Consider the following 25,371-nt stretch of genomic DNA (forward strand, 5'->3'; position numbering starts at 1 on the left):
AAAAGACAAATTTGATATTTGGATATTTGATACTTTCAAGAAATTTTAAAAGTCCCTTAAAATAAGAATACCATAATTTGTGAAACTGTGGTCTTAAACATTTTTACCACTATATTCTTACCACGTAAGACTTACCTAAAATCAAGATACTCATCCTATCAGTATCAAAGATATCTATTAAAAAAAAAAGGAAGGGATTTACATTAAATATGATGATAAACTCTGTATTTTAAACAAGGGCCTTCAGTTTCTCACACACATCTGTGAGGTAGGTTATTATCCACATTTTGTAGATTAAAAAACTAAATGAGGTTAAATGACTTGCTGTTGTCAAGCAGCCAAACTGAGAATCAGATTCAAAATTAGATTTTGTTCTTTGCTCTGCATTATTTCTTTCCTTTACAAACTTTTTAAAGGGTTGAAATATAAAGACTGTTATTCATTGCATTCATTTTAAAAACATGAAAAGGCAGCCAAACTTTTACCAAGGTGACTTAAAAAGTGAAGCAACATAAAACAAACAGAAAAACATTTAGTGAGCAGTTTCTGACAATGATAGTGAGGTCTGGCCAAAGGAACCTGAAAACAAACAGGCAAAAGCAAACAATGTGACTGTTTGTGGAGGACAGATTTAAGGAAAAATGAGAGGAATCAGGGAAAAAACACAGTTTAAACAAGGTTTTGACTAATTATTAGTCCTACAATTCAAAAGAAAAGGCACAATTAATTAAGGTGTTTTTGTTTTTTTAGTGGATCTGTTTTTTCCATCTTAGGAAAATGTTATCTGTCTAGAAAAATGGACTTTCTTTGTAACAACTTAAAAAGGACTTTTAGCTGTGAAAAATGCATGCTTAAATTAGCAGCAAAAATTAAATATGTAGTTCTCCTTGGCCAGAATGTTCCTATTCCTTCCTTGAAATTTTTTTTTCTTCCGTCTTTTTTTAATACATTTTTATTGGAGTATAATTGTTTCACAATACTGTTAGTTTCTGTTGCCCAACAAAGCGAATCAGCCGTATGCACACACATGTCCCCATATCCCCTCCCTCTTGAGCCTCCCTTCCATCCTTCCTTGAAGTTTTAAATCGACACAAAGTAGCAAACCGCGAATTAAAAAATTCCCACTGTATGAACCTTGTCAAAATTCTCTGTATGATCAAAACAGTTGTCATGCTAGGATATTCTATAAGCACTTCACTTTTTTCCTGGAAAGAGCATTCTGCTCTCGGATTTCCTTAATTGCACTTTTTCAAATGTAACTTAAATTTACTTACCCTGCTTGTCCAAATAACCATGAGCCACTTCCATAACATCTGAGCTGCTTTACATATAAACAGTAGTTACCAAAAGTCACATACACAATCACGGCTGCAAATTGGCATTGCTATGCAGGCTGGCAGTAAACATTAACATTGGCTCATGAAATTAATACAGCCCCGCAGTCTAACTTCTAGACCCAGCCTGATTCTTATCAGGTTATGACTGAAAAAGTTTAATTAAAACTCAACATAGTCTAGACTGTGGGTCCTGTTCTTTATGTTATTACTGTTCAGTGGCATCAAATGCATTATAATTATATAGGGAAAGGCTGGTAAGGATGCCAGCAACTTGCTTAAATAAGATACACTTTTAAAAGCTCAAACATAAATTACATTTCAAATTTTTATAAGGTTTGAAAGAATCCATATCAAGCCAATAATAATTAGGTAGTTTGTGAAGAGAAATATACTCATGAAAATAGCATCTTATCATCTAATATGCATATAAAATGAAAAATTATCAATCTGTGTATGAAATTTAGCCTAATTTAGATTAATAGTCAAAAACGATGATAATTTAAGATAGGAGTTGGGGCTAGTTTTACTTTCTAAAATATCTTTGCTATGAGAATCATATAAATAAAGTTAAAGGAAGAATCATGTCCTAAAAAGTTTCTTCAGTATTTTTTAAGCACCCTCAATAACTTAGAAGTACTTAACAAAAATCAATATGCTAATCATAAATACTTACGATAATTACATCTAGTTAGTACAATCAACTGGTTCAAATAATTAAACTAAAAAATATTCAGTTAAGACTACTTCATGTCACTCTAAGACTTGAAAGCAATACATCTTTATTTTTATTACTCAACTATGCAGATATTTCAGTGATTCAGACTGTCTTCCCCCAGAGGAAGGGGGCATATAAAGAGCAGTGATCATCACTGAACACTTGTATGGCATTAAAGCCTTGTGAAGAGCTTTCTGGTCCTGCTTTTTCATCTGGAAAATCGTTAACTCACAAGGTTACTGTTAATGTATTAAATAAGTTAACAGAAGATATGGAGGGTCTCTGGATCTAAAAATCACTATTAAAATGTATGGAACACTTCCATCACTCCAAATTAGTAATCTTTTGGTTTATGGCAAGTGCACATGACATTTTAACAGGTTTGGTTTTCTGGATGATTTTTACCATTTGTATTCCAGGGAGGCAGCTGTATTTAGAAAAATATTTTAGTATATACCTTCAAAACACCTCGCCAAACAAATACAGACAACTCACACTAGTATAAAATCTCTAAATGTGTAAAAAGTGAGCACTAATACAAATCATATGAAAAGGCAGAGAAGACAGAACTTTAAAGCTGAAAGGTAACTCAGAGGTCTTTTAATCTATCCCTCCCACTTTACAGGTTAAAAATGAGGCCCAACACAGGATGTGACTTCACAAACAGATTGCACAGATCCCTCATCCAGAATTTTAGAGTTTCTGAGAACTATTATTAAAATAAAGTACATTCCCTATTTGAAAAGTCACAGAGTGACAGAATGATCAGGTAAAGAAGTGACAAATTGAAAACGTGGAGGTCTTTAAAAAGAAATAAAAACAGACAAAACTGTGAACACATCTAGCATTTAGATATTGAGATTTCACGCCATTAACAGGATTTAAATTATTAACCAGTGAATAGACAAACATGCAGTGTCTATGGTAGGCACATTCCACGATCTTATATTTTATAAATGGAAGGTGCATTGCTTGTATTAACTAAATATACTGTACATTTACAGATAAATCCAAATAGTCAAAAAATCTGTAACAGTTGTCTATGATTATCTTCTCAATTATGTCTCATCTAATAAAAAATAAATTTGTATTCCCTGAGTACAAACTGGCTAGGGAATAAGAGAAAGCAAGCCCAGGATTATCTAACTGTCCCGGGAAACCTATTTGCAGAAAGGGGAGAATTGTCTATACTACATATAGCCAATTTCCTGACATGGAATACTGTTATTTCTGAATAGTTTAGGCTCTTGGATTCTCTTTATAGCTAGCAAGTATCAAGGAATGCAAACACTAGTGGTTATAAGTGTCTCAAAAATTTGTTGATGAAAACAAAAGCCCAACTTATGATAGTTTGCCTCCCTCCCTCCCAACATATCTAATTCGGGATGTTGTTTGTTCCTTCATTAAAGAATAACAGGAATTAGATCTAAATATGGTGTTCTATATATAAAAGTATTTAGAAAATATTCACTGACTATACTTTCTGAAAGAATCATTGTTATTGACTCATTACCCATAGAGCCATAAGCATTAGTTACTAGTCTCTTAGACCATTTTTAGAAGTAATCTTGTTTAAGGTTTTTCAGTTATCCATTCAACACAAAAAGAATAAATTTTGCTCTCCACAAAATACCACAAGCTGATTAAGAAAATCAAGGTGCTATGAAACACGTTGTAGACATATAAAATTCTACTAATCCAGCATTCGCTCAAGATGAATATGTCTACAGGCTAAAATGAAATTATTCTGATTTTGAACCAGATTCTCTCCAACAACTGATAAGGGAAAAGGAAATCTTAATTTTATTCTTATCTACCCATTATGGCAACCTGGTACAATAATTTTCTTAAAATAGTATTTTTCAAATATGTTATTTCCCAGGGGATAGTAGGTTTAAAACCATGTTTAAATTAATCTGGGCAAAGCAGGATTAAACAAAGTTAAATGATTTTCTTTTTTTCACAGAAGGACTGGTCAAAGTCTTTATGCCCACATCCTTTGTCATCTTCAAGCAGGACAGTAACATGCATCATTTTCCAAACTTGCTCAATGAAACCCCTCTTCTACAGAGCATCTGACAGAATGCAGTTTGGGAAATGCTATTCTAGAACCAGTAGGGACTCCATTTCCAGATATAGCTAAGACTTTATCTGTATCCTAATAATAGCAGCTTTCCTCCAGAATCTTAACATGAAGAAACTGTTCCTACCCCAGGTCTGTCTACCACATACGACATCCACAATTACCCAGTTTACAAGACTGAAATGTGGGAATTTAGCAACTGATTTCTTTCCCTCTCCCTGCTCATTAGCAACAAAGAGTCTCCTATGAAAATGTTCTAGCCCCATTATGCTGGGCTGACCCTCCTGTAATCTTCTCTCTACAAAGTACTACGCCATCTACATTCACAGAAGAGCTGTGCTCTAAAAACTTAAGGACACAAGAACCCAAACTGTGACCCTTGGTTCTCCTAAAATTCAACAGATGGCTATCAAAATGTAGATATTCATAAATACTGGCAAGAATGAGAAAACAGTAAATAACTTTTTAACTCTTAAAAAACATGACAATCATCCATTTAAAGCAATTTTGATATAAGTTTCTAACATTTGATTCATTAGACTAAAGAAGCTAAAATGCCACTGGATTCCTTCCTACCGTTTCTCTGTCTTCAAAATTGTTAGGGATTTTGTCATTGGGAATAAGGAATCAGATTAATTCCTTATTTTGAAGGTCACCCCGTTCATAGGCAAGTATTACGAGGTGGCCCTGTGTTTTCTGAAAGAGGTATTTACACATTTGTTGAGGCCAAAATTATGCCATACCTATATGCAGCAGGACTACTTTTCCCTATAAAAATATTCACAAAAAAGTATCCTTCGATGCCACTAGATGGCACTCTTTCAAAGGTTTAAACTTAACACATCTTAACTGCAACTCCACCCTCTTTCCCAAACTGGCTGACAAGGATTCCTTGTATTTTGATATTAAGAAGTCAGGCTTAAAAGTTATATAACACCATTTTTAAAAAGTTCTGCAAAACAATATGATGTGACACACTGCAAACTCCTGACTCAAAGCTCTTTAAAGATAGACATACTTGTCTTTCATAAACACAAGAGAAATTTGGTCTAACATTCTCATTTGCTTCTTGGTAGAAAACACATTATTTTTGGCAAAGAGAAACCTGTCAAGGCAATGTCACTTGTTGTTTTCAAGAGCTTAATCTTTTATAGGGTAAGTCAGGCGAATGAGATTGTTAATTATAACATATTAAACAAGACAAATGAATAAATACAAATTCGATAAATTATACATAATTTTAAAATTAAATATTTTTACTAAAACAAAATATAATCAGTGGGCTATTATCTACCCTGCTGTATATAGGTTTTTTGTTTTTTTAAAAGCCTTAAAAAACACCTGCACAAAGCCAAAAAAAAAAAAAGTTTGGTTTTTCATTTAAAAGCACTGGTGCGAATACATATATGTATATATGTAAACAACACATATATTTATTCAAGAGAGAATTTTTTGAATGTTTAAGGCTTCCCTGCCCTACCAGGTTCAACAGTGAAAGTCAGAGCCTACCAAGCTTTGGAAGTACACAAAAGCCCTTAGGGCCAGAACAGTGTTTCAAATTGGATGGCTAGCAACCAAGATATAGAACAAAGAAAGAGAACTAGAAAAGATTTCAAAGCTGAGTCAATTAGCCACTAAGGATCAAACAATAAACAAAGACAAAGGTGACTAGGGAAGGTGAGGGAGGGGGGTGGATACAGTAACAAACTTCTGATGAATAATTAGCATTATGGGATGCAACAGGACACACACATACACACATACCCCTCACCACCACACACAATAAGAGATCAAAGATAAGAGTTCTCTTTAAGAGACTGCTGACATTTTGCTTTGTTTCATTTAACTGTCTATTTTATCATGCTTGGTGAAGTACAAAAATAAATAGAGTGAAAAAGAATTTGAGAAACGTAGATTTTGAAGGCATGTTGTAAAATGATATAAGTTTATGAAAAAGACAAAAGTTGTTGTAATTCCAGATGTTCCAGTCCTGAGTAGAACCTTGAAGGCTCTTAAATATGTTATTCAGGAAAATCTCAAGATAAAACCTCTAGTTGGTTATAGCTGTTTTTAAGGAACCTGAAAATGACCGTTACCTGTTTCAGGACCACAGCCCTTCTGTTGAACACTGGGCAATATTCGCAAAAACTGCTAGCAGAACTTGGTTTCTGAAATTTGGGGGGCTGGTTCTTAAGATTTCAACATTTAATTACTATCTTACTAATGTTTCGGCTATTTTTTAATCTTCTTGTGCATAAACACAGCTTAAAGCCTGCTGAAATTTAGGAAGCAAACTGGATTTATCTACACTAAACAGTAAAGCAAGAAGATGTTGCCAAACCACCCTTTGACTGAGATGGTTCACCAGTAAAGGTGTATTAATCATCTGTAGTGCATCCACAATTTTAGATTAACAATAATCTTCATCAATGTTCACGTATTAAAGATACTACCTATGTGAATTTATCATAGGCAAAACAGAATTACAGATGTCTACAGTAAATAAAATGTCAGACTTTTTCGTTTTCAGTCATTTCAATGGCTTTGAGCGTCCCCTGGAGATAGTCACAGCTCTCAACCAGTACTGCAGAATATGTGATATCCATAAGTAAAACAATAATTTAAAGAATATATCTGATTTTCACAGTGCAAAAACAGAAAGATAGAAACTAAGGAGAGATCATCAACGGGCTAAAGTAGTGATCAGACTGGCACACATTTCAAAAAAATCCATGGTGTGACTGCCCAGGCGAGGTGGAACTGAAGACGATGTGCTTCCGATCAAGGAGCCCGTGAGAGAGCCAGAGAGCGAATGGCTCTCCGCAGTTACAGAATCCAAACTGGATCGCGGTCTGTGTAAGCCAGCAGCAGAGCAGGACCGCTGGGGCGTTGAGGAGCCAGACCTCTGCTCCATCACCTCATCTGAAATGGACCAAAGAAGAGCAATTTATGTGAAAGGTATATTTGCCCGAGCCCTTCCTAAGAAGATACCTTATTCAGAATATTAAGTGAACACATCTGAGCAAGGGCAACCTGACAGAAAATGTGATGTTTCAGTGTTTTAGGAGCAGGGGTGGCAAAAGCTCTTCCCTCCCACAATCGTAACAGACATCACTAACCAATCTCAACACTCCCATACGGTCAAAAGGTGACTCCTAAATCCTTCTCAACATAGTATTCGACAATAACCTTGAAATCAAACTGATAGCCCTTTCATTTGAAGAAAGCACACCTTTGGAAGATTATTTTCTTGCGCTGTATCAACAGAAAAAAAAATCATCAAGATAAAAACAAAAGTTACCATTGCACTGATCCTTCAGTGTACATTGCAACTGCCTAGGGGAAGGGGCAAGGGAAATCTTGTTTAAAATGCAGATTCCCAGTTTCCCAGGACCCATCTCCAGAGATTCTGATTTGCTAGGTCTGGGAGAGTTCCTAAGAATCCTCTTTTTAATAAGAACTCTGGGTAATGCTGATGAAGGTGGTCTGGGGACCATATAAACACAGCTATAGTTGATGGCAGTTCAAGAATAAAGTTTAAATGCTGTTGAAAACAACTTCCCTAACTATGAACTCCGTTTTCCTCTGGTTCCATCCAGCAGTGGACTCTTGGTTTATTCTGCTTGTATCCCACTTGGGCCCCTGAGTGGAATAAGCACATTTGCTCAGCCAGGTTGGACTCTTGGCACACACGAGGTCCTTGGACATGACCACGTCCGTTGACTCCTCTGCCTCCTGGATGGCCATGGGCACCAAAATCCAGTCCAAATCCCAGGAAAGGCCTATCTGGATACCTTGGCCACCCAAGATGAAAGAAGCTGATGAAGAATGAAGTTTAGATATTATAATGCTTACTGATAAAAGATGAATGGAGAAGTGTGACAAAGAATCTAACAACATCAACTAATTTTAGGTAAAAAATGCTTTCCTGTTGTTCCTTACTTTTCTCCACAGGCAACACTACAAATGACTTTTTCTATACCAAGGAAGCACTTCTTTTGGAGAAGTGCTAGATTAGAGATTTTCCACGTCTTCAATCCTCTTTGTTTCACTTACATTTTTAGTTAAGTCTAGATTACTTAAAAACCAGTATAGAAGACCTACCCACCATGTCTTTGAGATGGTTTAACATCTTGTCAACTAGTGCCAAGTTTTATCTTCTCAGAGCTCATGCCTGCATGGCTTCCTTACCATCAATGCTTTTAAAGTCCAAAAGATAGCTTCTATTGTCAACCAAGTAAAGCTGTAAGCTCATTTTCACATAATTGCCAGTCACTGGATTTCTTCTTCTTACACGTAGATGGTATGCATTCACTACCTAAAATGAAAAATCTTTAAGGAAAAACATTCAAAATAACAAACTACAAAATATCTCCCTTATTCTTATTGCAAAGAATAATATCAAAACAAATAACTGATAGAGGTGGGGTAGAGAGGGAATTCCTGAATGATCTTTTTTTTTAACATTACATAGTAGTTTAGTATTTATTTAATCCCACTAACAGTACTGTGTACAACAGTTAAAATTCAAAGGGAACTCAGAGACTCTAGAGAGTCGAGCCTTCTTTCCAGATATGCCTCCACTCTAAACCATCAGTGATATTTTGGTTGCGCAAAGGTATCAACTTGGATACCTTTACCTATGAATGTAGAATAGACAGAAAAAGGACAAATAACATGTCAATAGTTTGACATGTTTGACATATTTGGCACTGTTAACAGGTACTGCCACAAAATTTAAGTATCATAGAGTAATCTCGTAAAGAAGATACTATTTGCCTTTTGAAGATAATAAAACTGCAACTCAGATAAAGAAGATTCTGGTTTTCAAAACATCTTATCAAATTAGTTCCAGAAATTTCTCAGTAAGAATTTTAAAGACATTAACATCTCCTTTTTAACTAAATAAAACTGCTTCGGAAAAGGGAGATCTGTTTTTTTTTTTAAATGGTTTTAAGGAAATATTATTTTGTTTATTCATTCCATGTACAAATAATGAAATAAAAACATGTCAAATGAATATTTACATGATATGTTTGAAAATTTTTTTCTTCCGTTAAAAGTGCATTCACAGTCCTCAAGAAAGGAACAAGAGGAAAAGATACCTGAAAATAAAAAACTGATTTTTCCCCCACATATACTCAAATAGAATTGAAATGAATTTGAGTACTAATAAAAAAGCAAAATGTGGGCTGAGAATAAGAAAAATATACAGCAACTAAGGACTAAAAGAACAAGCCAAATAAGACAGATTTTTCTCAACTTACAGAAAAGTATTTGTTTACTGAATAAATATGTCCTGATGGTATAATCTGTATCAACCACTTGCTGTTACAGCTACTGGCAAAGAGAAAAAAACCCTCCCTTAAAAAGGAGAGAGAAAAGTAAAAACACAGTATCTCTGAAGACACATGACTTTTTATTGTTATGATGCATGCTGAAACAGGTTTTCAAGAGATTTCTCAAGAGATTCAAGAGATTCAATTCTCTTGAATTCAAGAGATTAATTTCTAAAGAGATTTCAAGTTGATTAAAACTTTCTCAGCCAAGAATGCTATTCTATAATTTAAAAAATACATAGGTTCCCAACATTGACAGTTCTTCATCCTTACAGAGATTTGTTTTGTTTTGTTTTGAATGCACATGGTACATTATTGGAAAGAATGGGATTTATCAGCCAGAAGCATCAAGACCACTAAATTCATATCTAAATCAAAACCAACTTTTTTTATGGACGTTAGTACTCAAGTCAGCAGCTCAGAGCAGCTTACTACACAAAAAATGGCTTCTACAAATGATCTTCATATACTACAATTTCCTACCTTCCATTCAAAATCCAGCTGCTTCATAGCTCGGTAAACCTCAGCCATAATGTCATATGGTTTGCTTTGACTTCGGATTCCAAGATGCCACTTGGCTTTTTTCACAGCTAAAGATTTGGGCTTCGTTGTATTCAGTGCATCCAATGGACATCTTGCTTTAGGGCTGTCTGCTGCAAGAGGTGGCATCCTTTCTGGATGAGGTTTCAGGCCTGGGGGAATATGCATGGCACTATCATCCATAAAAGAACCAGTCGGGGGACTAGAGGCGAGGTAGAACTCACTGGCTTGGTTCATTATTCTCCGATTGTCAATGATAAGATGATAAGCCACTGCAAGCTGGTCTTGAGGGTCACCACTATATAAACTGTTCATTACTTCTGATTCTGTACACTCAAATTTTTCACACACTTCTTTCACAGCCTCATCATCAATGACGTTAGCATCATAGGAGGGGTCTTCAGGAAATAAGTAACCGGGCAAATCTTGTTTAAACCATTCATGCTCTCTAGGAAAAATACCACAATACACTATTGTAAGAACATGCTTTGGCAAGTCCCGAACAATTTAGACATGGGGTGAAACAATATAACAGAATCAGAAAGACCTGGTCTCTAGTCACTTACTAGCTATGGGACCCTGGGTAAGTTGATTCATCCCTGCTCTTGAATAACTATGATTCTTCAGACTTGGGTATTTGGCTGACATTTTCTCAAAAATAAATGAAATGAGCCTGTCACGTCAAAGGAAACAACTGGCAGTATTTGTTGCCAATCATAAAATTCAAGCTTTCAAGCAAAATGTTAGAATTTTGTATAATTTGTGTCTGTCTCCAAGAGTTTGACAGCTTCTCAATACTTAAAGACTACTACTACTTTTATCATGAAGAGGATAATGACTGTAATTTGATATTATATAATAAAATGTGTCACCATTTGGAACATCAGTCTACCTCAATAACCCAATATTTTCCATATGACCAATGCAAGATGTTACAGAATCATACATGGGCAAAAGAGCCACTCAAAATACAGAATAGACCAGTGGATTTTAATGTAATAAGGTACAAAAGTTCACCGATATGTTTTCTTATTTGATATTGCAATTAACATGTTAAGCTTTGGTTTAATATCAAAGAAAAATATCTTAACTATCTGAAAGGCTATGAAAATGTTCCCCCCTTTTCCCACCACTTATTTGAGATCCGATATTTTTCCTAGACTTCACCTAATACAACATATTGCAACAGATGACTGAAGAAGCAGATAATGAGAACCCAGCTGCTGTCTCTGATTTAGAGGATTTGAAAAATGTAAAATAAAGGTACTCTTGTCACCATATTTTCTTGTTTTGGAAAATAAGGTTATTTTTCATAAGAGACATATTATTCAGAATAACATGTAGTAGGTTTATTATTATTAAGTGAAATAAATATTTTTTAAATTTCTCAGTTTTGATTTCCAATATGATATTGATAAATACGACCTATATTTTTAAAAAGACTCTTTGGATTCCTCAATTTTAAGACTGTAGAGGGGTACTCAAACCAAAATGTCTGAGAACCAGTCTCCTAGTTCTTATTTTCTCACTCTTCTGGGCCTTAGCACATGATGTTACTATTGCCACCCTAGACTATCCCACCCCTTTCCATTTAACTAACATGTACTATTCCTTCAAGATTGTGTAAGCACTGCTACATGGTAAATTGGGCACTCCCTAAGCTAAATTTAGATCAGTATATATTCTACCTGAATGCCTTCTATTGACTAATTCATTTATGAATATTTACTAAGGACATACCGTGGTAAGAAGGCACACTCCTTCTCACAGAAATTATATTCTAGCTGAATACAGATTAAACAAACACTCTCAAAAATGAATATATAGTTACAAATATACAATATAAAAATCCTGTGATAAAGATTATGAGTGAAAAGTACAGGGTAAAATAAGAGTATATAATTCAGAATGGGAGGTAGGTGATTAAGGAAGCCACTCTCAGTAATATTTAAGCAGATACCAGAATGACTAGAAGTCAGCTAAGCAGAGCTGGGGAACAGGTATTCCCAGCAAAAGAAACAATATATGCAAAGACTCTGAGATAAGAAAAAATTTTGCTATGTTCGAGGAACTGAACTGAGGCCACACTCATGAAATCATAATGAGTTACGGGTTGGAGTGGCAAAAGATATCAGGTATTTCTGACAGCTGCAGGCTATAAAAAAGGTTTTTGGATGAACCTATGGGTGATGAAAATAACTGAAAGATTTTAAAGAGACAAGCATGACATGATCTAATTTGCATTCTGTAAAGATCATTCTGCTTGTGATAAAGAAATTGAATTGAAAAGAGAAGAGTAATAATGATGATGAGGAGGAGGATGCTAGTGCAACAGCCCAAGTGAGAGATGATGGTGTGCCAGGCCTTGAGTACGTACACAGAGATGAAACTTCTACAGCTTCTAGTAGATGATGCTATCATAACACTCATACTTTCTTACAGTTGTTACAGTTTTTTTTTCTTAATCCTCCCCACTAAACTGGTAACTCCTTGAACCAGGGACCATGCCTTATTCACCTGCATTCCAGTACCCAGTACAGAGTAAATGCTCAATAAATGCAGAATAAATGATGAGTAGCCAATGAAGTCAAAAATGAATTCATAAATGTGTTTAATTGCTATATCATGATAATAATAAGCACTTAAATAAATGTTTAGTAATAAAAATGACTGGTGAATACTAATTTTTTCAAAAGAAATAATAGAAAAAAATAAATTGTTACACATCTAACGTTTTTAAAATATCAATGACAAATAGGGAAGAGGAACACTTTTGAATGAACTCCAAAAACTCATTCTTCCATAACAGAAATGAGATTACTAGTGAAAATTGTCAAAATCAACTTTTTCAGAACTCTGGAAATTAACCAAAGGCCTGTAATAATCTGAGGAGTGTTTGTTTAAAAAATTGGCCGAGTCTCAGTAAGCACATAGAGATTTGTGACACTTTAACACTTTTTTGACCAGAGACGTATTACAGCCACAGGTGTTAGTCTTAGTTTCTGCAAAAATCCCCCAGTCAATAAAGCGTTAAGTTACTACTCCATATCCATCTCCTTTCCCCATTTCTACAGTAGCCTTGAAAACCAACAGCCTCACAATCATTGTAGCCCAAAAAACCAGCATCTAGCAACCACTGGTGGGGAGATGGGGAGAAGAATAGGTTTAGAGTTCTCCAAAAGTCCTATCCCAAGAGGACTGTAGTTATTTGACATGGTGGCAGATCTCTGGAAACCTCTACACTCAAGCCCTGTCTTCATCTGACCTGACTCAGAGCTCCCTCTACAAAGCCCTCTCCCCAGAACATTTGTCAAAAACAATCAATGGCAACTGTCTAACATCCCAGCTGCTAAAAGCAGCAATAAGAGTTGGAGCAAACAAGAAGCTCGTCAAAAAACTAAAAAGGAAAAGTTAAGGGGGCTTCCCTGGTGGCGCAGTGGTTTCGCGTCCACCTGCCGATGCAGGGGAGCCGGGTTCGCGCCCCGGTCTGGGAGGATCCCACGTGCCGTGGAGCGGCTGGGCCCGTGAGCCATGGCCGCTGAGCCTGCGCGTCCGGGGCCTGTGCTCCGCAACGGGGGAGGCCACAACAGAGGGAGGCCCGCATACCACCAAAAAAAAAAAAAAAAAAAAAAAGGAAAAGTTAGGGAAGTAAATTCCATAGTGGTCCTTGAAATACTCTTACATAATCCTGGGACTCACAAATGCAGGGCTGTGTTCATTTCCAAGAAAGGCCATGATTTCTCATCACTGGTTGACTTTGAGGCTCTGTGCTAGCAGGAATGAAGACTAATGCAGAGTTATGAGCTTTTCATTAAAGCACTGAAGACACACCCCAATGTGCACACAGAGTCCCTCAGCAAGGGCTGGGAGACTTATTAGATCAAGGCCTTTAAGGAAAGCTTTGTCTAATAATTAGCTGACCATTAAGCTAACCAAGCAGAGACTTCAGTGGCCACCCATGACAAAGAATATAGACTTATGGAATTAGTTCAATAAAATCACTTAAAAAAGAAGAGCAACAACAACGTACAAGAATTACAAATTCTAGGCATCTATGCAAGAGGAATAAAAACATATGACCATTTAAAAACTTATACATAAATGTTCATGGCAATATTATATAAGAGCCAAAAAGTGGAAACAACTCAAATATCCATTAAGTGATGAATAAACAAAATTTAGTATATCTAAACAATGGAATATTTTTCAAGCAAAAAAGTAACGACGTACTGATACATGCTACACCATGAAAGAACATTGAAAACATCATGCTAAGTGAAAGATGCCAGACTCAAAAGGCCACATGCCGTATGATTCCATTTATATGAAATGTCTAGAAGAGGGAAATCCATAAAGACAGAAAGTAGATTAGTGGTTGCCAGGGGCTGCAAGGAGGAGGAAATGGGTATAGAGTTTCTTTTGGGGATGAGAAAAATGTTCTAGAATTAGACAGTGGTGATGACTGTTTAACTCTGTGAACATGCTAAAAACCACTGAATCATACAATTTAAAGAAGCAAATTTATGGTATGTGAATTATAGCAATAAATGTTTAAAAAAATAGAGAAGTAATCTAAATTTTCATTTCCAATTAATTCAGAAAAAGAACCACAGTTCTTCATAATAACAGTGCCAATTAAAAAGCCATACTTTGGGGCTGGGGGAGGAATAAATTAGGAGGTTGGGATTAACATATATACACTACTATATATAAAATAGATAAGCAACAAGAACCTACTGTATAGCACAGGGAACTATACTCAGTATTTTGTAAAAACCTATAACAGAAAAGAATCCAAAAAGGAATATATACATACGTATATGTGTGTGTGTAACTGAGTCACTGTGCTGTACACCTGAAATTGACATGACCTTGTAAATCAACTATACTTCAATTTAAAAAAATAATTATAATAATAAAGCAACCCTCCACATGTTAAAAAAAAAAAAAAAGCCATACTTCCAGCTTTTAATTTTCAGGAGTCAATTTCTAAATTAACTTGACCAAGGTAAGCAGTAACCAGGATGTTTATGAAGGTTCACATGAGACAAAATCAATCATTTCATATGGGTTACTACACAGCCACCAGAAATTATGTCTTTCTGTCACTATTGCCTAGTACCTGATTTTGATATATGACTTAAGACTAAATGAGTTATGATGACTACCAATCAAATTCTAGAAACTTCACAATGTGTGCAAACTTCTTTAAGTGCAGTGCAGCTAAAAGGTCCTTATATATTCACTTTAAAATAATATTAATAGCTAATATTGTATGCTGGGCATTATTCTAAAAGCTTTAATTATATTAGGATGAATGTTTGCAGTTTCTAATATTCAACTGTGTTTAGACCTACAGAAATAGTAAATTCATATGGTTCAACCTAAGACTATCCTCCAAACAAATCCACTATATATGATGTAGTTTAAAAGCATGAAGAGTTATAAGGAATATGCCAATAGCTAGTAAACAGAGAATCAGAATTGGTAATTAGACAGCTGAACTTCAGACACTCACTTTTAACCACAATAACATTAAGAGTAATACTAAGCTTACAGCACTTAAAGACGTGATTTTCCTGAAGACAATGTCTGTCTTGCCTACCAATATATTCCCAGCACCTAGCATAGGACCTTAAACAGAGTAGATGTTAAATAAATAATTGTTAAATAAATAAAAGCAAAAATGATTAAATGAAGGAATAAATACTGAGATATATTTTCTAACCTCCAATAGCTTACCATCTTAAAAGAAAAAAAAAGATCTGTACAAAAATACAGGCATACCTTAGAGAGATTGCTAGGTTGGTTCCAGATCACTGCAATAAAGCGAATATTGCAATAAAGCAAGTCACCAATATTTTGGTTTCCCAGTACATATAAAAATTACATTTAGAGTAAACTGTAGTCTGTTATGTTTGCAATAGCATTATGTCTAAAAAAGCAGTGTGTATACCTTAATTAAAAAACACTTTATATTGGGCTTCCCTGGTGGCGCAGTGGTTGCGAGTCCGCCTGCCGATGCAGGCGACACGGGTTCGTGCCCCGGTCCGGGAAGATCCCACATGCCGCAGAGCGGCTGGGCCCGTGAGCCATGGCAGCTGAGCCTGCGCGTCCGGAGCCTGTGCTCCGCAACGGGGGAGGCCACAACAGTGAGAGGCCCGCGTACCAAAAAAAACAAAACACTTTATCGATAAAAAATGCTAACCATCATCTGACAACACAAGGTTCCCAGAAACCTTCAATTTGTAAAAAAAAAACACAGTATCTACACAGCACAGTAAAGCAAAGCACAATAAAACTAGGTGTGCCTGTAACTATAAGACAGAATGTGGTAACATGAGAGAAATATAACATATCATGGTATTTTGGAGAAAGGATGGATGTCATAGAACTGGTATGCCAAGCTGGATTAGCGGAAGTAGTACAGGTTCTGAATCAGGCAATTTCTGAGCCCTACTTCTTTCTGCCTGCTTCTTATTAGCTGGGTAATTTTCACAAATACAGATTTACTCGAAACTTAATTCATATCAAATGCACAATGCCTAGAACATATTAATACTTGGTCCCTAATTTAAAGGACCCTAAAATGTAATAGGGACAAACAGATACATAAATCGAAACATAACCTTTCTAAGCTTCAGTTTCATGGTTTGTAAAATGAGAATAATAATAGTTACCTATTAAGAATCAATGCAATAAAATATGTCAAGTACCTAGCAAACTGCCTGTTATATAATAATTGTTAATAATTAGTAACTCTGTTGAACCATATTTTGTCAAATGAAGAACTCCCAAACATTAATAAACAGAATATGGATAAATAAAAAAATGATGAAAACTATAAATTCAAGTTATTATTTTAAGTACAGAGATGGTTGCCACTATTTTATACCACCTACATGTGTAAATTAACTCATCCTAGTAGACTTTTATTTACATTTTTCTTCTAAAACTTGTAAATATACAGACACCTGTTTTAATATAACAGAATCAGTACTTTTACTATTCTCAATGTATGTGCTGATACAAACAGGTTCAAGTATATATATATTAGCATACTTAATTTTCTTTTCTAAGGAAAAGCCAATTAAGTGAACTATTTATTCTAAAGGACTATGAACACAAAAGAGATTTTCCCTGCTAAGTCCATTTCCATAACTAAATCTGCTTCTAATTTACAATTTTACATTTTTATGTATGAGGCCTGGAACACTAAGAGAGGCTGGGGGAAGAAAACAGTACACGAATGCAACGGGAGTGCAAAAGAGATCAGCAGCAGTCACAAAAACAACGACCTCAGCCACCATTTAAATATTCCAAGAGTCATATTCTGGCTTATGAAGACAAGGCAAAGTATTCTGGAAAGATGTCAAAAGAATGCATCTGCAAATAAATACCTGATGAAATGTTAGGTAAGAACAAAAAACCCTCTAAGAAACATGACTGATAAATAAAAAGTAGAAGGCAATGAATCATCCTGACTTGTGTGTGCTATATAAAGGTCATATTCACAGTAACACCAGCAACTGCACTTTCCAAAGTTTCTCACATAACAAGAAATCCTTCTCAGCAAACCCACTAGCAGCTATTTTTGGATTCAAAATCTTAGCAAAACTTTTTATGGTTTATTTCATCAACCGTATGTAAAATATATAACTCTCACCCTGTTTTTTCCATTTGAAACTTATTCAAATACTTTCTGAGTGTATACTATATTTCTAGGCCTTCTAGCACTGTATATACAAAGATGATAAGACACTCTCTCTACCCTTTTATAGTTACAAGAGAGGAGAAAGATACACCGAAAACAACTAGATACAGAATGAGAATGAAAGAATGAAAGCATGAACAAAATGTGGAAATCACAGAAGTAGAAGCAACTAAAACTGCTCAGGAGAATCAGAAGTGATTTCACAAGGAAGGTGATAAGTGAGCAGAATTTTAAAGGATGAATGGAAATCTTTCAGGTCCAAAAATGCAGAAAAGGCATCAGAGGCAAAGGGAATAATATAAACAAAGACATGAGGCATAAAATATGCTTTATGTTTGAGGAACAAGGAAAAGTTCACTGTGGCTGAAGCTCTGGTATAAGGGGTACGGCGTTGCGCCTTTACTATGAAGGGCCTTGTATGCTCTGCTACCTAAACTGAAAAGTTTGGGAACAATCTGAAATATTTAAAAGCTGAGTGACAGGATCAGCTTTATGTAATAAGGAAAGTAAAATTCGTATAAAATCAAGTGTTACAGTGCCTAACATAAAGCAGCCATTCGGGTAGTGGTACTAATATTAATACTAGAATATGTACTTAATAGCAACAAAAAGACTATTCACCTTATGTCTTTGATAGTTGCTCGTTTCAGGGGGTCAACCTGTAGCATATGCATCAGGAGAGTGGCAACAGAACGATTGAGATATTCTGGGATATAAAAAACACCCCCTCGGATCTTCTTAAACAACGTAGGCACATGCTCATCATCAAATGGGAGGGTGCCACAGAGAAGAGCATACAAAATAACACCGCAGCTCCAGATATCAACTTCAGGACCTGCATACAATCTAGGGGAAAAGATGACAACACAAACCTGAAATGCAAATGTCACTTCCCATCTACCTGTACCCTGTTTCTATATGTACCTATATACACAGCATAGACTCTATATGTATTGCTTTCCAAGGTCTTTAGTGAAGTCCGTGGCCACTCCCCAACACTCAATGCTTGTTCCCCAAAAAGAACAGGTGATCTAACCAAATACTATTCAAATTTCCCAAGAGAAAACAGTATTTTTATTTTTTTGACACAAACTAAACTGAACTTACTAATTGACTAATTAAAAAATATAAAACTTTCTATGGTTGATTTTTGATAGAAACATCGAAGTGGATGACCATAAACTTGAAGAAAAGCAGTACTATATAGTGTATAGGCTAAACCTTCTTACTATAAAGCTATTAAAAGAAAGTGCATATATAATAGAATGTTTATGCCTGGCACACCTATTTTAAAGAATATTTGAAATAGTAAAGTACCTAACTAGTCCTAGTGCAATCTCTTTCAGAGTATTCATGCTGTGAAATTCATCACATTATCCTGGGTACCTACTACTTTCATTCTAACCACTTGGTAGACCCTGGGACACCTTTATCCAGAAAACCTATGTCTAGAATGTTATTCCTTTTTCCTCTCACCTTTCTACATTATTAAGATTCCACTGATAGCACATTACCAAACTCAAACCTAAGTCTGAGGTAACAAAGTAGATCTCTACAATTCCAATTTAAAAAATACACTGCATTTCAATAAAAATTGCTGTCCATTATTTACATTGTTTGCTGTATAGTCCAAACTGCAATAATACCTCTTCTTTATTTTCTCTCATAGAATTCTGTAAACTTTTAAAATCAGACATTGGTCACCATAGAAGACTTGAATTTATCACTGCAATCTGTATAAACATTTAAAAAATGTACCAATGAGTAAGTTACATGAATAATTACACAGTCTTCTCTTATGCAGTTAACTTCATGAAATGACAATACTGTCCCCCCAGGAAACCTCATTCTTCTAAAGACAAAACATAAAAATAACACTCTGTATGCTTTATAAAAGAGTATATACAGAATTATTAAAGGACTGTGTCTGAGAAGTAAATTATGACACTAGCTTAAATGCAGCAAATGCTTGCTCTCCTAGCTGCAATTTTCTAAAATGAAAAAAAGAAATCAAGTTTTTTTTCAATTTTTAGTGGAAAAACTCCTGAAATACATTCATAACAAAATCTAAATCAAATGTTTTAAAAAATTGTTTAATATAAGTAATCTCTCTTCAACAACAGAAAAATTAAAGGGACAATATGTTTCTATTATGTTAAAAATCTTATCTTCCAAAGAGAATATATTATAGTTAAATGTTATCAGAATGAACAAAGCATTACAAAAAGCTTACTCTTCACTAATATATTATTACCTGCCTGAGATGACTTCAGGTGCTGCATAATTTGGGGAGCCACAACTAGTTCGCAGAAATTCACCATCTGACATCATATTAGATAATCCTGAAAATAAGAGTAATATGTTTACCTGGTGCTACATATGTTTAAAACTAAATACAGATAAATGCATAAGGAAAAACGTCAAGTCTGTAATGCCTCACATATCGTAATGTTTATTTTAAAAAGCAGTAGAAAGCATTTGTTGGACTAGAAAGACTCCATTTCAGAGTGCTCATACATGACAAAAAAGCCAAAGCACACCATGCCTAAGATTGAAATTAAACTCCTTTTCTAAATAAGAATGTTGATTCACTTCACAAATATGAGGTTATTCTAAATTATATGAACTTTTCCAAACATAAAAGCATCAAAATATTATTTACCCACTTCTGCAAATGAAAGAAAATAGAGACTACTATTACTTTTTTATACTCTGCTTTCAAAGGCATTTTTAAAAATCTCTAAGTAGAAATCAGATAGGCTCCAATTTATAAACATTATGTTCCAAAAGTTTTTAATTTGGAAAGCTTTAATTCAACATAGAAAAATATTCCATTGAACCAGAAATCTAGTTGAACTACAGCACTAAATGAGCTTTGTGATTTAGAGAAGGAAGAGAAATAGGAAAATGACTTTCCTGGCTTTTAGATTAAAGACAAGGTACAGACAAAACTTTTAAATAAGTAATGCTGAACTCTGACACCTTTTCATCTCTTTCTATAATCTCTCACTTTCTAATCCTTTCCTCTACTATGGCACCCTGTCCAGGTATGTTTATCCCAGAAAGTGTTTGGTGCATAAAACCTACATTTTACTCTCTTATTTTACCACCAACAAAAACTCCTATTCTTCTACCAAGTTGTTACATGTTACCCTTAGTCCACTGACATTCCTCCTCGATCAATTCAGAAGGACTACAATGCTCCAAAACTGCGTGCAAATTTGCATGTACCTCCATTTAAGTGCATTTATCAGGGAAAGTGCCCATACTTTCATTAGATTTTCAAAGGAGTTTGTGGCCCTCACAGAAAAACAGTTAAGTCTCATTTCCTGAGGAAGCAATGCAGATTGAGTGGATTTACCTTGACGCAAGCCCTCTGAATGTCTCTAAAAATACTTGCATTTTTAAAAAGTGGTTTAAATGAATAGAGCAAGCTAGTGTGCAGACTGTCCAACTAATCCCTTTTCACGGTATAGGATTTACATCAATGAAGTTGAAAGTTCTTAGTTCATTAAGAGTTGGTACTGACACACTTGCAAAGACAGCTAGCACACTTCTAAACAACCCTTGAGTTGCATACCAAAATCAGCTATCTTGGCATTCATGTGTGCATCCAATAGCACGTTCTCTGGTTTCAGGTCTCGATGAACGACCATATGCCTGTGACAGTAATCCACGGCAGAAAGAATCTGCTGAAAGAGGCGCCTGGCTTCCATCTCTTCAACCTATCAGGTATAAAAGAAGCTGCACTAAGAACATTTGGGACATCTACATAGCAAAAGTTTTAGTTTCATAATCAGCCTAAATATAACTGAGTATGCTAATTAGAACTGTGCTAGAATTCTCAACAAATGAGACAAACAGGCCAAAAACTTGCATTCAAGCTCAACATGTCAATCAACAGGTTTTTCTTTGCTGCTACGCAGTTCATTTTCAATTAATATTACTAAGCGTGCACAATGTTTCAGGGAATCAACAAGTAAAACATAATCTAAAACAGAACTTACGTGAAATTGCTAAGAAAAGGAAATAACTGAAGCTTCAACATGATGTTATGGAACTGATTTTTCATTTTGAAAAGCACAGGCTTTTCACGTTGGCAATTAAGTGGAATATATTTCCTAAAATCAGTATTTCATAAGGTGTACTTTTTAAGGAAAAATATATCTAATACTCTGTATGTTTAGTTAGACATTATTACAGAAGCAACCCCAACTCTGAAGATACCTTTGTGGTTTGCTATTTCTCACTACTTTCTTCTTTTTTAACTTAAGGGCTTATTGTACAAAACAGCATGTTACTCACCCGTCCATGTTTACAGATGTAGTCAAATAATTCACCACCAGACACATATTCCATTACCATAAAAAAATCTGTTGGAGTGCTGATCACCTGGTATCTTTATTGTAAATGAAAAAAATTAATAAAAAATGTTACTTTAACCAGAATCAACCGAGTACATCCATTCTTGCTATAAATTGATATTCCAGTATTCTACAATATTTTAAGATGGCAACAGATTATATAATGTTATCAAAATAATCACAGAGCTATAAACACGGAGCTTCACAAAACTCAATTACTTCCTAGGGCTTATAGACTTCCCTTCAGATCCCCCCTTTCATGTTTACAAAATTTAGGAAACCCTTCATTCCTCAACAACTAAATTAAGCATCAATTTTTCCATTTAAACAAAAATTTGCTTGTAGTCTATAGAGATGAGGTAGCTTATATGTAAACATAAGTGAAAAATATTCTTGGAAAGGTAAAATGATACCAAAAGGGATACAAATCAGCAAAACCTATAAAGTAGACAAATAATCCTTTCCTCAAAAAATGAAATGCAAAAAAAAGGGAGGGGAAGGTATAGATTAAAAGCAAATCAAGAGACATATTGACCAATTATACTGTATAGACTTGTTTTCATTCCAGTTCAAACAAACCAACTTTAAAAACCATTTATGAAACAATCAAGAAAATCTGAATACTGACTGGATAGTTCATAATATTCTAACTGTTTAGGTGTGATACTGAACTGTGCTTGTTTTATTAAAATAGAGCCTTTAAATTCCACAGTAGATACTGAAGAATTTACAGACTAAAAACATACTATTTGGGATTTGCTTCAAAATAATTTGGGGTGGGAGAAGTAGGAGGAAGCAGATAAAACAATACGCTAATAACTGTTGAAGCTGAATGACAGATAAATGAGGCTTCATCACTTTACTGTTATATTCATTATGAAATTTCCATAATAAAAATTAAAGAGATGTATGTATTTATGTATGTGTATGAAAATATATATGTACATTTTCTAGGCACTCAAAGCTGAGCACAAAAAATAAAGAACCTTAGCTCTACTTGACAAAATAAAATTTTTCCTAAAAAACTACAACTTCCACATACACAAACAATTGTACCAGAGTTTTGAAAACTTTAAAAACAAGTTAAATATAACATTGTTTTAAATGAAGGGTGCATTTAACACATATAAAAGAAAAATTGTTCTACTCTGCTATATTTATAAAGAATTATTTATAATCTGGTTGATCATGAGCAATATCTAATTTACACTGAGTTGCTATTTAAAGCCACTAAGTGTAGCTGGCAGTTCGGCATGGCTTAAAGGCACCGAGTGGAAGGCACAAGCAGGGGCTGAGAAGTGGCCCAGATGCCCCCCTGTAGGCAGTATACCTTGACACAGGATGTGCCAGAAGCAGGGGAACGTTTTGGTAATTAGTCCACCCAGATGGGGCAACTTTTATCATTAATGTGCAAAAAAGAGAGTATGTTCTAAATGGCGGTTCTGGTTACTAGTCTTCATTAAAGAGGAGGGAAAAAAATGACCAGGAATTTGGTGATATAACTATATACTATATATTTTAAAAGAGGACACATCATGTATAAATTAAACACTTGCAGAAAGTAAAATATTAACACAACATTGTAAATCAACTATGCTTCAATTAAAAAAAGAAATAGAAAAAAGTAAAGCTGTAGTATTGAAAATGATTACAGACTTTCAGAAGAAATATTTATAATAGCCATCGTCAGTCTGTGGGATGAAGAATGACAAGGTACCCCACTTCACAAAGAATAAACTAATATAACTGGCAAATAAGGTTGAGTCTACTTCAAATGAACTGTGAAAGGGGAAATCTTCCCTGAGAACTCGAGAAAAAAAATGGTTCTATAAAAGCAATCCTAACAGGCAGCAAACTCTAACTGAATAAAATGAATAGTGAGGAACAGGAGCACCCACTGTGTCACTTCACTGTAGGCTGATCTGATTTAGTAACAGAATTCTCAGTCACTTTTCTGCTCTGTCCATCTTCGGGGTAAAAGAGAAAAGTGATGCAATTCTAATAAATGTAGTTGCTGACTCCTCCGAGTACATTGCAGTCTTCAGTAAATACTGTTGGATCCAGAGCCTTGACCAGATTTCAGTTTGATTTTAATTTTCTTAGTAAAGACTAGATGGTGGTATGTGCTTCCAGCCACAGGTGTGGCATATCTGTCTCTTTTTTGAGATATTAGCAGCCATTACTGATCACAGCCTAGATTTTATTAAGTCACAATGAAATTTTAAATGCTGGCCAATTTCCATGGTCTAGTAATGAACTATGGTCTAAAGGAAATGCTCCCTCAAAAACCCCACTGTCTCTAAAGTGCAGGCCACCAGATCACACTACCCAATACCTTTTCTTGTTATAGTCATCAACCAACCTCGTTGTCAGCTCCCTCTCATTTTGACTTAATGTCTCTTTCCCCACTGCTAATGCTGTCATCATTCCGGGTGAACAAAATATCCATCTAGATGATCTGTCCAATACATGCCCTCTAATTTCCTTCACCCCTCAGTTCTAACTCTCTTTCCCTCTACCACACACAATGCCTCATTCCATGGTCATATACTGTCTAAGACTAACTCCTCCAATTATGCACTGGACTCCTTTGCCCCACCTACTAAAGGACTTGGTTTCTACAATTAGCTCTTCCTCCTCAGCCTCATCTTACTCAATATTCAGCAGTATAGGAACAGTTAATAATCTCTCTTTCTTCAAACACATTTTCCCCTTGGCTTCAAGACGCCAAATTCTCTTGGTTTTCCTCCAATCATTTTAACTGTTCACTTTCATTCTCCTTTGCTGGTTCCTCCTCATCTCCCAGACATCTTAACATCATACTGCCATAGATATCAAGCCCTAGTATTCTTATTTATTTATATTCACATCCTTGGTGACATCATCTAGTCTTTGGGCCTTAAATATCTTAAATGCCATCTATACGCTGATGACTTCCAAATTTATCTCTGGTTTATACCTCTCCCCTTAACTTCAGACTCACATATCAAATAACCTACTTGCATCTCTACTTGGATGCCTAATAAACATTTCAACTTCAAAAAAAAAATCGAATTCTTGATACCTAACATCCCACTTCAAACTTGTTCCTCCTACAATCTTTTCCATTTCAATTAATGGCAACTCCATTTTTTTATTTGCCCACGCCAGCTAACTTAGCTTGGAGTCATCCTTGACTTCTATCCTTTCACAGCCTACATCTAATCTGTCAGCAAACGCTGTTCTCTATCTTGAAAATATATACAAAATATGCTTACTTCTCAACACCCTCCACACTAT

At 35.1% G+C, this 25,371-nt stretch overlaps 1 protein-coding gene across 5 annotated transcripts in view; it reads right to left on the minus strand.

Annotated features, from left to right (window-relative positions):
* Positions 1 to 828: 828 nt before the first annotated feature.
* PRKAA2 (protein kinase AMP-activated catalytic subunit alpha 2) overlaps positions 829 to 25,371 on the minus strand; it is a 64,263-nt gene continuing 39,720 nt past the window's right edge. For 2 of the 5 annotated variants that reach the window (XR_008617274.1, XR_008617275.1), the window contains 8 exons: positions 22,034 to 22,127; positions 21,309 to 21,453; positions 19,983 to 20,070; positions 18,350 to 18,574; positions 9,958 to 10,462; positions 8,327 to 8,453; positions 7,255 to 7,953; positions 6,982 to 7,057 (listed from right to left, as the gene is read on the minus strand). Coding sequence is in view for 1 of the 5 variants with exons in the window: in XM_028489356.2 (XP_028345157.1) it covers positions 6,819 to 7,057; positions 8,327 to 8,453; positions 9,958 to 10,462; positions 18,350 to 18,574; positions 19,983 to 20,070; positions 21,309 to 21,453; positions 22,034 to 22,127 (1,423 nt within the window). In the remaining 4 variants the exon portion in view is untranslated. Of the gene's footprint in view, positions 7,058 to 7,254; positions 7,954 to 8,326; positions 8,454 to 9,957; positions 10,463 to 18,349; positions 18,575 to 19,340; positions 19,462 to 19,982; positions 20,071 to 21,308; positions 21,454 to 22,033; positions 22,128 to 25,371 lie in introns of those variants that run through there. The other 3 variants (XM_028489356.2, XR_008617276.1, XR_008617277.1) reach the window with 3 other exon arrangements.

The sequence above is a fragment of the Physeter macrocephalus genome, chromosome 4 (genome assembly GCF_002837175.3).
Source record: "Physeter macrocephalus isolate SW-GA chromosome 4, ASM283717v5, whole genome shotgun sequence".
NCBI classification, from domain to species: domain Eukaryota; kingdom Metazoa; phylum Chordata; class Mammalia; order Artiodactyla; family Physeteridae; genus Physeter; species Physeter macrocephalus.